The sequence below is a fragment of the Maniola hyperantus genome, chromosome 20 (genome assembly GCF_902806685.2).
Source record: "Maniola hyperantus chromosome 20, iAphHyp1.2, whole genome shotgun sequence".
In the NCBI taxonomy this organism is placed as follows: domain Eukaryota; kingdom Metazoa; phylum Arthropoda; class Insecta; order Lepidoptera; family Nymphalidae; genus Maniola; species Maniola hyperantus.
In genome coordinates this window covers 897-14,138 of record NC_048555.1, presented here as the reverse complement: position 1 = coordinate 14,138, position 13,242 = coordinate 897, and the positions used below count along the sequence as shown (strand labels likewise).

General features: G+C 48.7%; 1 protein-coding gene across 1 annotated transcript; it reads left to right on the top strand.

Annotated features, from left to right (window-relative positions):
• The first annotated feature begins 4,704 nt into the window (after positions 1 to 4,704).
• Positions 4,705 to 5,064, top strand: LOC138403757 (protein IWS1 homolog). The gene has a single exon (XM_069505540.1). The coding sequence runs from the start codon at positions 4,705 to 4,707 to the stop codon at positions 5,062 to 5,064; it is 360 nt and encodes a 119-aa protein (XP_069361641.1).
• Positions 5,065 to 13,242: the final 8,178 nt, after the last annotated feature.

Sequence of the window (13,242 nt, the reverse complement as noted above, 5' to 3'; positions counted from 1 at the left end):
ACGGCTTGTCCCGCGGCGTCGCGCGTCGTGCGGGACGGCACGGCTTGTCCCGCGGCGGCGCGCGTCGTGCGGGACGGCACGGCTTGTCCCGCGGCGTCGCGCGTCGTGCGGGACGGCACGGCTTGTCCCGCGGCGGCGCGCGTCGTGCGGGACGGCACGGCTTGTCCCGCGGCGGCGCGCGTCGTGCGGGACGGCACGGCTTGTCCCGCGGCGTCGCGCGTCGTGCGGGACGGCACGGCTTGTCCCGCGGCGTCGCGCGTCGTGCGGGGACGGCACGGCTTGTCCCGCGGCGTCGCGCGTCGTGCGGGACGGCACGGCTTGTCCCGCGGCGTCGCGCGTCGTGCGGGACGGCACGGCTTGTCCCGCGGCGTCGCGCGTCGTGCGGGACGGCACGGCTTGTCCCGCGGCGTCGCGCGTCGTGCGGGACGGCACGGCTTGTCTCGCGGCGTCGCGCGTCGTGCGGGACGGCACGGCTTGTCCCGCGGCGTCGCGCGTCGTGCGGGACGGCACGGCTTGTCCCGCGGCGTCGCGCGTCGTGCGGGACGGCACGGCTTGTCCCGCGGCGGCGCGCGTCGTGCGGGACGGCACGGCTTGTCCCGCGGCGTCGCGCGTCGTGCGGGACGGCACGGCTTGTCCCGCGGCGTCGCGCGTCGTGCGGGACGGCACGGCTTGTCCCGCGGCGTCGCGCGTCGTGCGGGACGGCACGGCTTGTCCCGCGGCGTCGCGCGTCGTGCGGGACGGCACGGCTTGTCCCGCGGCGTCGCGCGTCGTGCGGGACGGCACGGCTTGTCCCGCGGCGGCGCGCGTCGTGCGGGACGGCACGGCTTGTCCCGCGGCGTCGCGCGTCGTGCGGGACGGCACGGCTTGTCCCGCGGCGTCGCGCGTCGTGCGGGACGGCACGGCTTGTCCCGCGGCGTCGCGCGTCGTGCGGGACGGCACGGCTTGTCCCGCGGCGTCGCGCGTCGTGCGGGACGGCACGGCTTGTCCCGCGGCGGCGCGCGTCGTGCGGGACGGCACGGCTTGTCCCGCGGCGGCGCGCGTCGTGCGGGACGGCACGGCTTGTCCCGCGGCGGCGCGCGTCGTGCGGGACGGCACGGCGGCGGGCGGCAGAGCAGCGATGTCCCGGGACGTTGTAAATAAAGTTTAAATTATGCGCCGCTCTTTTGTGCCTCGTTATAAGTTGTGTGACGACCCTCCGCCCCTCCCCGCCCTCCCCGCCCTCCACACAAATGACCCAACGCTAACATCGTGCGTGTTTCACTTGGACGATCTAACCTATGGACTTGTAACGCGCCTAATATTACTAGGTTAGATCGTCCAAGGTGTTTCAATATAACCTACCGTTCAATGCGGCGCAGCATTGAACTGTCACAGTTATTCATTGTATTGTAGGTTGTGGGAGTTAGGAGTTAGGGGTTTGAAATCAGTCGGCTATAACTTATAGTTCAAACGCCAGTAGCAGATCTCTTTGCCACGCGATTGAGTTTCGCTAAGCGGAACACAATATAGGGACTTCGCGTCATAGTCTACCACGCCGGCCAAATGCGGATTGACAGACTTCACACATCTTTGAAAACATTACGGAGGACTCTCGGTCTCAGGCATGCAGGTTTCCTCACGATGTTTTCCTTCACCCTGTCTATCAAAAACTATAATGCTTAAAAATAAATAAAAATCTGTTTTAGAATGTACAGGTGAAGACCTTTCATATGATACCGCACTATTTATTTTTGTGAGTCTGTTTATAAAAAGCAGTTCATTACATTAAATGATTCATTTTTATTAAGGCTTATCTGTATAAGCCTCGCGCGCGGGGGGGGGGGGGGGGGGGGAGGGGCGGGGGGAGGCTCGACATAATCGTAACGATGACGTATAGCTATAACAGACCCGATACCGAACGCAGAAAAACAAGTTCATAAAATATAATAGTATTATCCCGCGAATTTACTATCATTCCGCGATAAACATTGCGTTTAGTACCTGTTCATAACATCTAAGGGCTTGGACGCACACGACGCGTGACTGCTACATTCCTCCTAGAAGCTGTACTACAAGGAACTGTATGAAGCACGGGACTTTATACAGTTCAACAGTACCCGGCAGCAAAAAAACACCTCGAACTTTAGAAAGAGATAATAGACAGAGACTTTGAATTCGTAGTCTCTGTCACTTGTAGCTACAGTGTGACAAGGCTCTTTTAGCGCGTGGCGAAAATCGGAACGAACGTTGCGGTCAAGTGTCCCCTTTGTTTTTATTTGAATAGTGTAACCCTTTGTTCTCCAACAGCGCCCCCTGTCAATGTCATTCAAGTGCCAAAAGAGCCTTGTCGCACTGTATGTGACGTTTTGGTGCTGACTTGTCAGTCTCAATGCCAGAGACAACGCCCTACGCAACCGAAGTTGTTAATAAATTATTTCTAAAGTTCAATGTGTAATCTGCTGGCAGCTGGGCACGTCGTCGGAGTTCCTCATTTGTTTACAATGTTTTCCCTTGAGACAGATTATGGGCGAATTTGAACCTTAAAACTAGCCATTTTAATTTGACGTTAAAGTATCTCGATGCTAGAAATCTATTTATGTTGTCGAGATATATTGTGTATATGCGTATGTACATGTGGGTGTGTGTGGTGTGGGTGTGTGTGTAAGTGAGTGTGTATATTATTTTTACGTAGAAATGTGGTGTGCGCTTAATAGTTCTTCAGTACTAACATAATTAAGGTTCTTGAGTTATTTTTGTTTTTACCGAGTAGTTGTTAATATTATTAATTGTGGTTTTCCTATCAATCGCTTTATGGTGGTATAAAGGTGCTAAGAAGGCAAAGTGGTGTCGAGATATAAAATCTGATACTAAATTACGCCTTCCAGTTCTTTGTATTACAGCTTCGAGGAGATGGGAGATGAACGAGCTCATATTACGCTAAATCATTTACTGTTACCGCTACACTGCTACGGAACTCTCTCCCCTTGGATATCATACAGTCTCAATCACTATCAATTTTCAAAACGAAATTGAAGCTCTTTTAATATATTTATCCTCCATTTGATGTGTTTATTTATTCATTTTTACTTTTTATTCCACTTTTTGTCGTCTATTCCTCTCTTATTAATTACTGTTGTATTTTTATTTTTATACATACGTATATTATGTGTATTTACTTTATTTAATTAGTACACCCCTTCCGCTTTCTTTAATTTTCATAATATCCTCTACCCTAAGGTTGGCTGGAAGAGATCGCTATGTCAGCGATAAGGCCGCCTATTGTACATGCATCTTTGTTATATTTCTATTGTTTTGGTTTTGGTGTACAATAAAGCATATTTTACTTTACTTACTTTACTCATACTGCGCGCCGCTATGGCGCGTTGTTTGACCAAGCCTTGAGGCTGTCACGGGCAAAAAAACAAGTTTTCCATTGTACGCGGCAATAATATAGTAATTTGGATATGAACGATAAATGAAGCATCAAATTATCTTTCTATGGACTGTTGTCTGTTGTCTGTTGTCTGTTGTCTGTTGTCTGTTGGCCAAATTCTTCTGTGATTTGTTGTTGTCATCTGTGTGGCACCTCCCGCGTTATCTGTGTGGCACCTCCCGCGTTATCTGTGTGGCACCTCCCGCGTTATCTGTGTGGCACCTCCCGCGTTATCTGTGTGGCACCTCCCGCGTTATCTGTGTGGCATCTCCCGCGTTATCTGTGTGGCACCTCCCGCGTTATCTGTGTGGCACCTCCCGCGTTATCTGTGTGGCACCTCCCGCGTTATCTGTGTGGCACCTCCCGCGTTATCTGTGTGGCACCTCCCGCGTTATCTGTGTGGCACCTCCCGCGTTATCTGTGTGGCACCTCCCGCGTTATCTGTGTGGCACCTCCCGCGTTATCTGTGTGGCACCTCCCGCGTTATCTGTGTGGCACCTCCCGCGTTATCTGTGTGGCACCTCCCGCGTTATCTGTGTGGCACCTCCCGCGTTATCTGTGTGGCACCTCCCGCGTTATCTGTGTGGCACCTCCCGCGTTATCTGTGTGGCACCTCCCGCGTTATCTGTGTGGCACCTCCCGCGTTATCTGTGTGGCACCTCCCGCGTTATCTGTGTGGCACCTCCCGCGTTATCTGTGTGGCACCTCCCGCGTTATCTGTGTGGCACAGCGCGACACTCCCGCGTAAGACTTTGTACCTACTCGACCATTATCTCTCAGAGCTATTCGTTTTGTTTTAGCATCGACTATTGTACCAACTCGAACAACTCATTTATTATTTCCTTTGAAAACGCTATCTACTGATTACAATAGTACTGGAAAACCATTAGAAAACTGATTACGTATAATAATGTGACCTTTGTATTTAGCTTCCTCATTTGGACATTAGATTACGCAAGTCTTAACTTACTACAATTCTAATTCATAATGTTGTGAACAAGTCGTCGCTGTGGCGTCTGTTCACCCGTGGACACTGGACACTGGACACTGGACACTGGACACTGGACACTTGCCTACGTCGGAGCCCCTCACCACATAACGTGTTCAATTTATGGCCTCTAAATACCCCATAACGATGTTTCAGAATGTGAAAACAAAATCTCGTATTATTAAAAATATAATGAAACGCGTAAATATCTCAGATATATTGCCCCTTCTCAGATTTTTATGGTTTTATGAAAAGTTATTTCTCAAATACATCTATGCCCTGTTCATTACCGTCCAGAAGAAAAATGTATTGCGCAACAACAAGAGTAGCTGCCTACGTCCGCCACGACACCGCGCCACGACACCGCGCCGCGACACCGCACCGCGACACTGCACCGCGACACCGCACCGCGACACCGCACCGCGACACCGCACCGCGACACCGCACCGCGACACCGCACCGCGACACCGCACCGCGACACGGCGCCACGACACCGCGCCACGACACCGCACCGCGACACTGCACCGCGACACCGCACCGCAACACCGCACCGCGTCACCGCACCGCGACACCGCACCGCGACACCGCACCGCGACACCGCACCGCGACACCGCACCGCGACACCGTACCGCGACACAGCGCCGCGACACAAATGATACTATGAAAGTACTTTTCTATTTCTCGTTGCATTGGAAAATATAAAGCTGCTCTGAGCACCAACCCTCTTATTTTTTTATCTCTGAAAATATAACAATAATATGTATACTTAGAAAAGGAAAATTAAAAGTAGTACAAAATGTTCAGTTTGTACGGGAGCGGTGTGCAGGCTCGACCGTACCAAAGGGGAGATCTCCCACCGAGCGGTTGGTTGTGCTCGGTAGCGCCAGCTGGGCCGACGGTTATGTCCTGAAACTTCTATATATAGTCCAGATTGCAGAAAACTCCGTTAGTGAGATTGCTATCGGCGGTACATTTGTTCGGGACTACGTCATCGATTGAACAGCGCCATCTAGTTTCTATTGTGGCAACCGCCACATCACTCTCCTCCGAGATGAACGCGTAGTGTGAAGCAGTGAAGAGAGGTGGCGTTGTAGCGTGAAGGCGTGTGAAGGAAGGGCAATGGCTGCTAACCATCCAGAGAAGCGGTAGACCAGGACGCTTGTAGCTGGTGATGGAGTGCAGGGCCATTGTGCCCCGAAGCTGTGGCTACATCCGTCTTACAGGCCTCGATGTGATTGCTGTTGCTGTAGACTTGGAGTTGGAGGAGACGTCGGGCTTGCGGTGTGTGATCCAAAGGTGTTGCGATGTATGCGATCACCCTTGATCACGCATGCGCCAGTGCGGAGTGCGGCGGTGTGCGGTTTATCTTCGATGACGTCGGCTGTTGTAGTGTGCGACCATTCTTGATTTCGTCGGTTGTTGAGGTGTGCGACCATTCTTGATCACGTCGGTTGTTGAGGTGTGCGACCGTTCTTGATCACGTCGGGGTCACCAATGTACGGGAGCGGTGTGCAGGCTCGACCGTACCAAAGGGGAGATCTCCCACCGAGCGGTTGGTTGTGCTCGGTAGCGCCAGCTGGGCCGACGGTTATGTCCTGAAACTTCTATATATAGTCCAGATTGCAGAAAACTCCGTTAGTGAGATTGCTATCGGCGGTACATTTGTTCGGGACTACGTCATCGATTGAACAGCGCCATCTAGTTTCTATTGTGGCAACCGCCACAAGTTTAAAGTCTAATAACAATACAACACGCAAATACAACGTTACATTGAAACGCTATTTTCATGCTCATTCAGAAACGTGTAAAGTTCAGAGGAAGCGGAGTGTGGGGACGTGCGGAGGGAGGGAGGGGTGAGGGGGGGAGGGTACAATGAGGAACATTTCCTACTTTGTGTAGCGAGATAAGCCCGATAATATCGTTTCCTTTACAATGTCCTCCGCGAGCCGGCCAGCGTGGAGGACACAATGCCGTGGCTCATTGTTGTAAGACTAGCTGAAACAGACAAACTGCGCTCCAAGCTCGGGCAGCGAGATTACACGCGCGATGACAACGTCTACATGAGAATCACATTTATTTACACATTTTATAGTTGAAACCTATTTTGGGTGCCTTTTCATTGAATTCAAAACATATGATTAATGATTCAAAATAAAAAAACATTTCTTTTTCACAACAACATTGAGATACTAAACCAAATTTTAAAAGTTTTTACAAAATATCTGTAAAAACTGTGCGTAGGTAGTTAGTGTAGTACACGATTGTCTGTTTTATGAATGGAAGGAATGGAGAATGTGTTCGTATCCGACGTGACACGACGACGCGACGCGCGACGGCCGGCTGGCGGTTGGCGGCTGGCGGCTGGCGGCTGGCGGCTGGCGGCTGGCGGCTGGCGGCTGGCGGCTGGCGGCTGGCGGCTGTGTATTGTGTGACGGATGAGCTTGAACACCTCAGCGACCTACAACAGTTCAGGTTGTACACTCGGAGCCTGTAGACACTCAGTGTGAACACTCCTTTCAACGCTTTTTCTTATAATGATACGATTTACATTCGCAATACCTAAATGCCCTCATACTAATGTTAGGATCTTAATTTAATTAGCTTCAAAATTGCATTATATTTTTATTTTTACATTGGCAACTTTATTTTTAAATAGACTATCAGTTGTCATTCTGGAGTTTTGACGCTAGTTGGCGTAAAACGGCGGAAACCAATCAGATTCTTAATTGTCACGTTGGCAACTCTAATTTTCAAATACTATTTTGTCATTGGTTGACGCCGGTTGGCGCAGAGCGGTGGGACCAATGAGGTTGGGTTTCTCCCACCCTGACGGTTGGAAGCTGGACGAGAGGGTTCGTTGGTTTCAGCGGACACTCTCCAGAGAGATCCTGTGTTGTTTATAAGTGCAAGCTGTGAGAATAGTGTTGTTAGCAGTTATTATAGTAAAACTAAGAGAATGATTAAAGTGATTATTTATGAGTAACATGGTAGCATCATTTCCGAGAGCCTTCATCGCAATCCTACGTAGGGTGAAGTTTATACTAATAGCTCGTCTATTAGTATGAGGGCCGGGTGAGTGGGCCCTCGTGCGGTAATTAGCACTTTGTAGCACCGAGCGGGACAGATCGGGACCCTCCCGACCCTCATTAGTCACGGAGGCCCGTGTCGAGGGCCCTCCGTCGCTGGCGCGCGACAGTTCGGAGCCTTAGCTAATTACATATCACCTTCGCAAGTCTCGTGATAAATCCCCTTTATTCCAATTTTTCCTCCTTATTTACTAAGTGAGAACTCTTATCCCGTGGGAATTCCAGAAAATAAGGCTTCATTCCTTCTCTATATTATACAACTCCAGATAGTGAAAGCGCAAAGTGAAGACAAACAAATTGTGTGTGTGTGTGTGTGTGTGTATGTGGGTGTGTGCGTGTGTGTGTGTGACTATAATATACAACTTGACGCAAGGGCACCTACGCCTTTTTGACACCCTCAAACGTGCTCCAAAAAGTGATGACCCGTAACTGACTAGAGGGACAGAACAAGAGGTGTACGGCTTCGGGCGGCGCTGAGTCAGTGAGTCAGTGAGTCAATGAGTCAGGACTTTTGTTTTATATTATTTACTTACATTACAAAAACTGCTGCATACAATCACGTCAATCTATTCATATTGTATAGGTACAGATACGAAAAATGTAATCAGAATAATATAATATCAAGAATATAATATTATGTTTACGATATGGAGCTAATAAAAGCTACTGTCGTATTACCGACGGCCATCATTTCATAAGATGTAATAACGTCGACATCTGGCGAGATTAGCGTCGCACTGGACTAGCGAGGACTTGCTCCGTGCTCCGTGCTCCGTACTCCGTGCTCCGTACTTCGTGCTCCGTGCTCCGTGCTCGGCGCCGTTGCCGGCGATATTGCTAGCGACCTATCAATAGAAACCAACGTTTGCCGCCGTACCTAACCTCTGGCGAATAGCTTCCGCTATTTTTCGCAGATGTCAGCTTTTTAAAAACTTTTAGCGCGTCCGCGTCAGTCTGCAAGATTTAATTCATAGTACGAAAAGGCATTTTTATTTTTTTTTATTTTTATTCTATAGATCGTAATACTTATATTTTTGTTCATCGTCTTTTTGCGTTGTACCAGAAAGTATATTATACTGAAAGAAAATACAAATTAATCACACCGATATTTATTTTTTGAGCTACATATTATTATGGTGGTATTGGTTCGAGTATGGAGTAGAGTGCAGCTTTCTCGCTGACTTTATGACTGTTTGTTACTGAAGTCGGGCGCGAAGTTGGCCGAGTGTGTGGCAACTGGAAGAGGGCTACAAATATCCGTTTATGGAAAACGATTTGGTCGCTCACGTTAGAATACATTTTATATTTACGTTCCATTGTAGTTCCCGCCTCCACCGAACCGCGGCCGACGGTCCGACGACCAAACTATATTTACGTTCCATTGAAGTTTCCGCCTCCACCGAACCGCGGCCGACGGTCCGACGACCAAACTATATTTACGTTCCATTGTAGTTCCCGCCTCCACCGAACCGCGGCCGACGGTCCGACGACCAAACTATATTTACGTTCCATTGTAGTTCCCGCCTCCACCGAACCGCGGCCGACGGTCCGACGACCAAACTATATTTACGTTCCATTGAAGTTTCCGCCTCCACCGAACCGCGGCCGACGGTCCGACGACCAAACTGTATTTACGTTCCATTGTAGTTCCCGCCTCCACCGAACCGCAGCCGACGGTCCGACGACCAAGCTGTATTTACGTTCCATTGTAGTTCCCGCCTCCACCGAACCGCGGCCGACGGTCCGACGACCAAACTATATTTACGTTCCATTGTAGTTCCCGCCTCCACCGAACCGCAGCCGACGGTCCGACGACCAAGCTGTATTTACGTTCCATTGTAGTTCCCGCCTCCACCGAACCGCGGCCGACGGTCCGACGACCAAACTATATTTACGTTCCATTGTAGTTCCCGCCTCCACCGAACCGCAGCCGACGGTCCGACGACCAAGCTGTATTTACGTTCCATTGTAGTTCCCGCCTCCACCGAACCGCGGCCGACGGTCCGACGACCAAACTATATTTACGTTCCATTGTAGTTCCCGCCTCCACCGAACCGCGGCCGACGGTCCGACGACCAAACTATATTTACGTTCCATTGTAGTTCCCGCCTCCACCGAACCGCAGCCGACGGTCCGACGACCAAGCTGTATTTACGTTCCATTGTAGTTCCCGCCTCCACCGAACCGCGGCCGAAGGTCCGACGACCAAACTATATTTACGTTCCATTGTAGTTCCCGCCTCCACCGAACCGCAGCCGACGGTCCGACGACCAAGCTGTATTTACGTTCCATTGTAGTTCCCGCCTCCACCGAACCGCGGCCGACGGTCCGACGACCAAACTATATTTACGTTCCATTGTAGTTCCCGCCTCCACCGAACCGCGGCCGACGGTCCCACGACCAAACTATATTTACGTTCCATTGTAGTTCCCGCCTCCACCGAACCGCGGCCGACGGTCCGACGACCAAACTATATTTACGTTCCATTGTAGTTCCCGCCTCCACCGAACCGCGGCCGACGGTCCGACGACCAAACTATATTTACGTTCCATTGTAGTTTCCGCCTCCACCGAACCGCGGCCGACGGTCCGACGACCAAACTATATTTACGTTCCATTGTAGTTTCCGCCTCCACCGAACCGCGGCCGACGGTCCGACGACCAAACTATATTTACGTTCCATTGTAGTTCCCGCCTCCACCGAACCGCGGCCGACGGTCCGACGACCAAACTATATTTACGTTCCATTGTAGTTCCCGCCTCCACCGAACCGCGGCCGACGGTCCGACGACCAAACTATATTTCCAAATCGAAAAGCCGAATTACTTATTTTTATCTTTTCACATTTTTACTATGTAGCTGTATTACCAGATATTACCTAATATTTAGTATAAATATCACTCGCAGTAATATTATGGGAAGGTGCCTACCTATCTAGTTGAATATTTTAGTTTACTTTAATAGTTATAATGTGAATCAGGAGCATAATAAATATTATTCACACTTACACGATTATATTCTTGTGTACTAGAAATGCTCGCGACTTCATTCGCGTGGATTTAGGTTTTTCATAATCCCGTGAAAACTCTTTGAATTTTCCGGGATGAAACATAACTTATGTTCCCTGGGAACCTGGGATGCAAACTATTTCTGTGCCAAAATTCGTCAAGATCGGTTAAGCGGATGGGCCGTGAAAAGCAGCAGACACACAGACAGACAGTCACACTGTCGCAATTATAACATCAGTATGGATATGGACTGTATATGCTAAATGTGCGACACACATAAGCCTTTCTCTTGAACTGTTGTACACGACGCGCCATTTTGCTTTCTTTTTATTTAGGTTTACTGTTATCTAATGCAAATATTATGTAATTTATACTTTTTATAAAGACGTTGGTGGGAAGTGGCTGGACGACATCAAATCGGGAATATTACCCGAGACAATTGGTCGAGCTGCTGAGTGCCGCAAGAGGTACGAATTACGTTTGTGATTCAATCATTTTATTTGCGAAGTGACAAAATAATTTAGTTGTTTACGAATGATGCTGACATCAACTGATAGCTCGTGATTCAGTTCAATCGGTAATGATGTTTATTGGCCATTTATACGTTCAATTATTAATTAATCTAAATGAGATTCAGGTGCGAGTTTCGATATAATGTTAATTGAAATCGTTTTCATTTGTGAGTAAATGCTGATTGGCTGGACGGCCGCGGGGAGGCGAACGTGGCGGCTGAAAAAGGTATCGATAGGTACCTCGTGTTTTTGTTGATGTTACTAACATGATTTTAGAATAGGGCAAGTACCTACCTACATGAAAACATGTTGCGTGTAGTTATAATATAATATGATGTTCTTATGTTGCGACTCTCGGCACAGGACTAGCAAATCTGTATGACGCGTACCCTTATTATAATAAAAAACCGGCCAAGTGCGAGTCAGGCTCGCGCAATGAGGGTTCCGTACTACACTCGTATTATTCGATACCACGACAAACATACGACAAATGAATTACATTCAATCAAGTTAAAACACCTAAACCAAAGAACTCATTATAAGCAAATGAACTCTGTAACATACAAATCATCTTTGTAACGCCAATAATGCGAGATTCTCAAACGAAGCGCACTCGGAATATAATACTTTGGACACAACAAAACGAGCCGTAAATATTTATTACACTAATAGAGACTGATATCGCTAATTCGTATTCGTTGAGCAAACTTCAAGGAAAACTCGCGAAAATCTCGGAGAGGCAATTTTTTGCGCTCAATTAATATTAATAATATACCTGCGGGAGAACTTTACTTTTTGAAATGAAAATTCTGAAATTTGATTCAAACATTTAGCTTATCAGTAGGTAAGTAAAATATTTAGCAGAGTAAACAATGTTAAACTCATGTCAAAAACAGCAACATTAAAAAAGCTGTGAGAAAAGATAAATCAAATCATTAAAAAATAAATAAAAAACCGACTTCCAAAACCACTATAAAGTAAAAAATTACGTCATAACCGTAATAATTATTGGTCTCGCTCATCATAACGTTATAACGTCAAATCACTACCCAAATCAATTTTTAGAAATTGGCCAATCGTGCAATTTCTTGACATCGCGATCGTTTAGAACAGCGGCGTTCCTTCAAAACGACTCATTCCAGTATTTTCAGTTTTCAGTTATTTTCAGTACACTGTAAATAACTGAAAAACAAAAAATAGACTAGCCTGTTACATAAACTAATAGATAAAATTATAACTGAAATAAAAAAACGACAAATATGCGAGACAGACCTCACCAAGATAAGATGTAGTAGTTTTGACAAATCAAGTATAGTATTTCATACTATAAAAACGGCAATGATAAGTTTGTAAAGTTGGCGCCAATGCAACCGCGAGGTTACGTGCGGTTAGGTTACGTGCGGTTAGGTTACGTGCGGTTAGGTTACGTGCGGTTAGGTTACGTGCGGTTAGGTTACGTGCGGTTAGGTTACGTGCGGTTAGGTTACGTGCGGTTAGGTTACGTGCGGTTAGGTTACGTGCGGTTAGGTTACGTGCGGTTAGGTTACGTGCGGTTAGGTTACGTGCGGTTAGGTTACGTGCGGTTAGGTTACGTGCGGTTAGGTTACGTGCGGTTAGGTTACGTGCGGTTAGGTTACGTGCGGTTAGGTTACGTGCGGTTAGGTTACGTGCGGTTAGGTTACGTGCGGTTAGGTTACGTGCGGTTAGGTTACGTGCGGTTAGGTTACGTGCGGTTAGGTTACGTGCGGTTAGGTTACGTGCGGTTAGGTTACGTGCGGTTAGGTTACGTGCGGTTAGGTTACGTGCGGTTAGGTTACGTGCGGTTAGGTTACGTGCGGTTAGGTTACGTGCGGTTAGGTTACGTGCGGTTAGGTTACGTGCGGTTAGGTTACGTGCGGTTAGGTTACGTGCGGTTAGGTTACGTGCGGTTAGGTTACGTGCGGTTAGGTTACGTGCGGTTAGGTTACGTGCGGTTAGGTTACGTGCGGTTAGGTTACGTGCGGTTAGGTTACGTGCGGTTAGGTTACGTGCGGTTAGGTTACGTGCGGTTAGGTTACGTGCGGTTAGGTTACGTGCGGTTAGGTTACGTGCGGTTAGGTTACGTGCGGTTAGGTTACGTGCGGTTAGGTTACGTGCGGTTAGGTTACGTGCGGTTAGGTTACGTGCGGTTAGGTTACGTGCGGTTAGGTTACGTGCGGTTAGGTTACGTGCGGTTAGGTTACGTGCGGTTAGGTTAC

What these genes read in the sequence shown, in the direction of transcription:
- LOC138403757 (XM_069505540.1), top strand. Translation starts at nt 4,705, where the DNA reads ATGTATTGCGCAACAACAAGAGTAGCTGCCTACGTCCGCCACGACACC.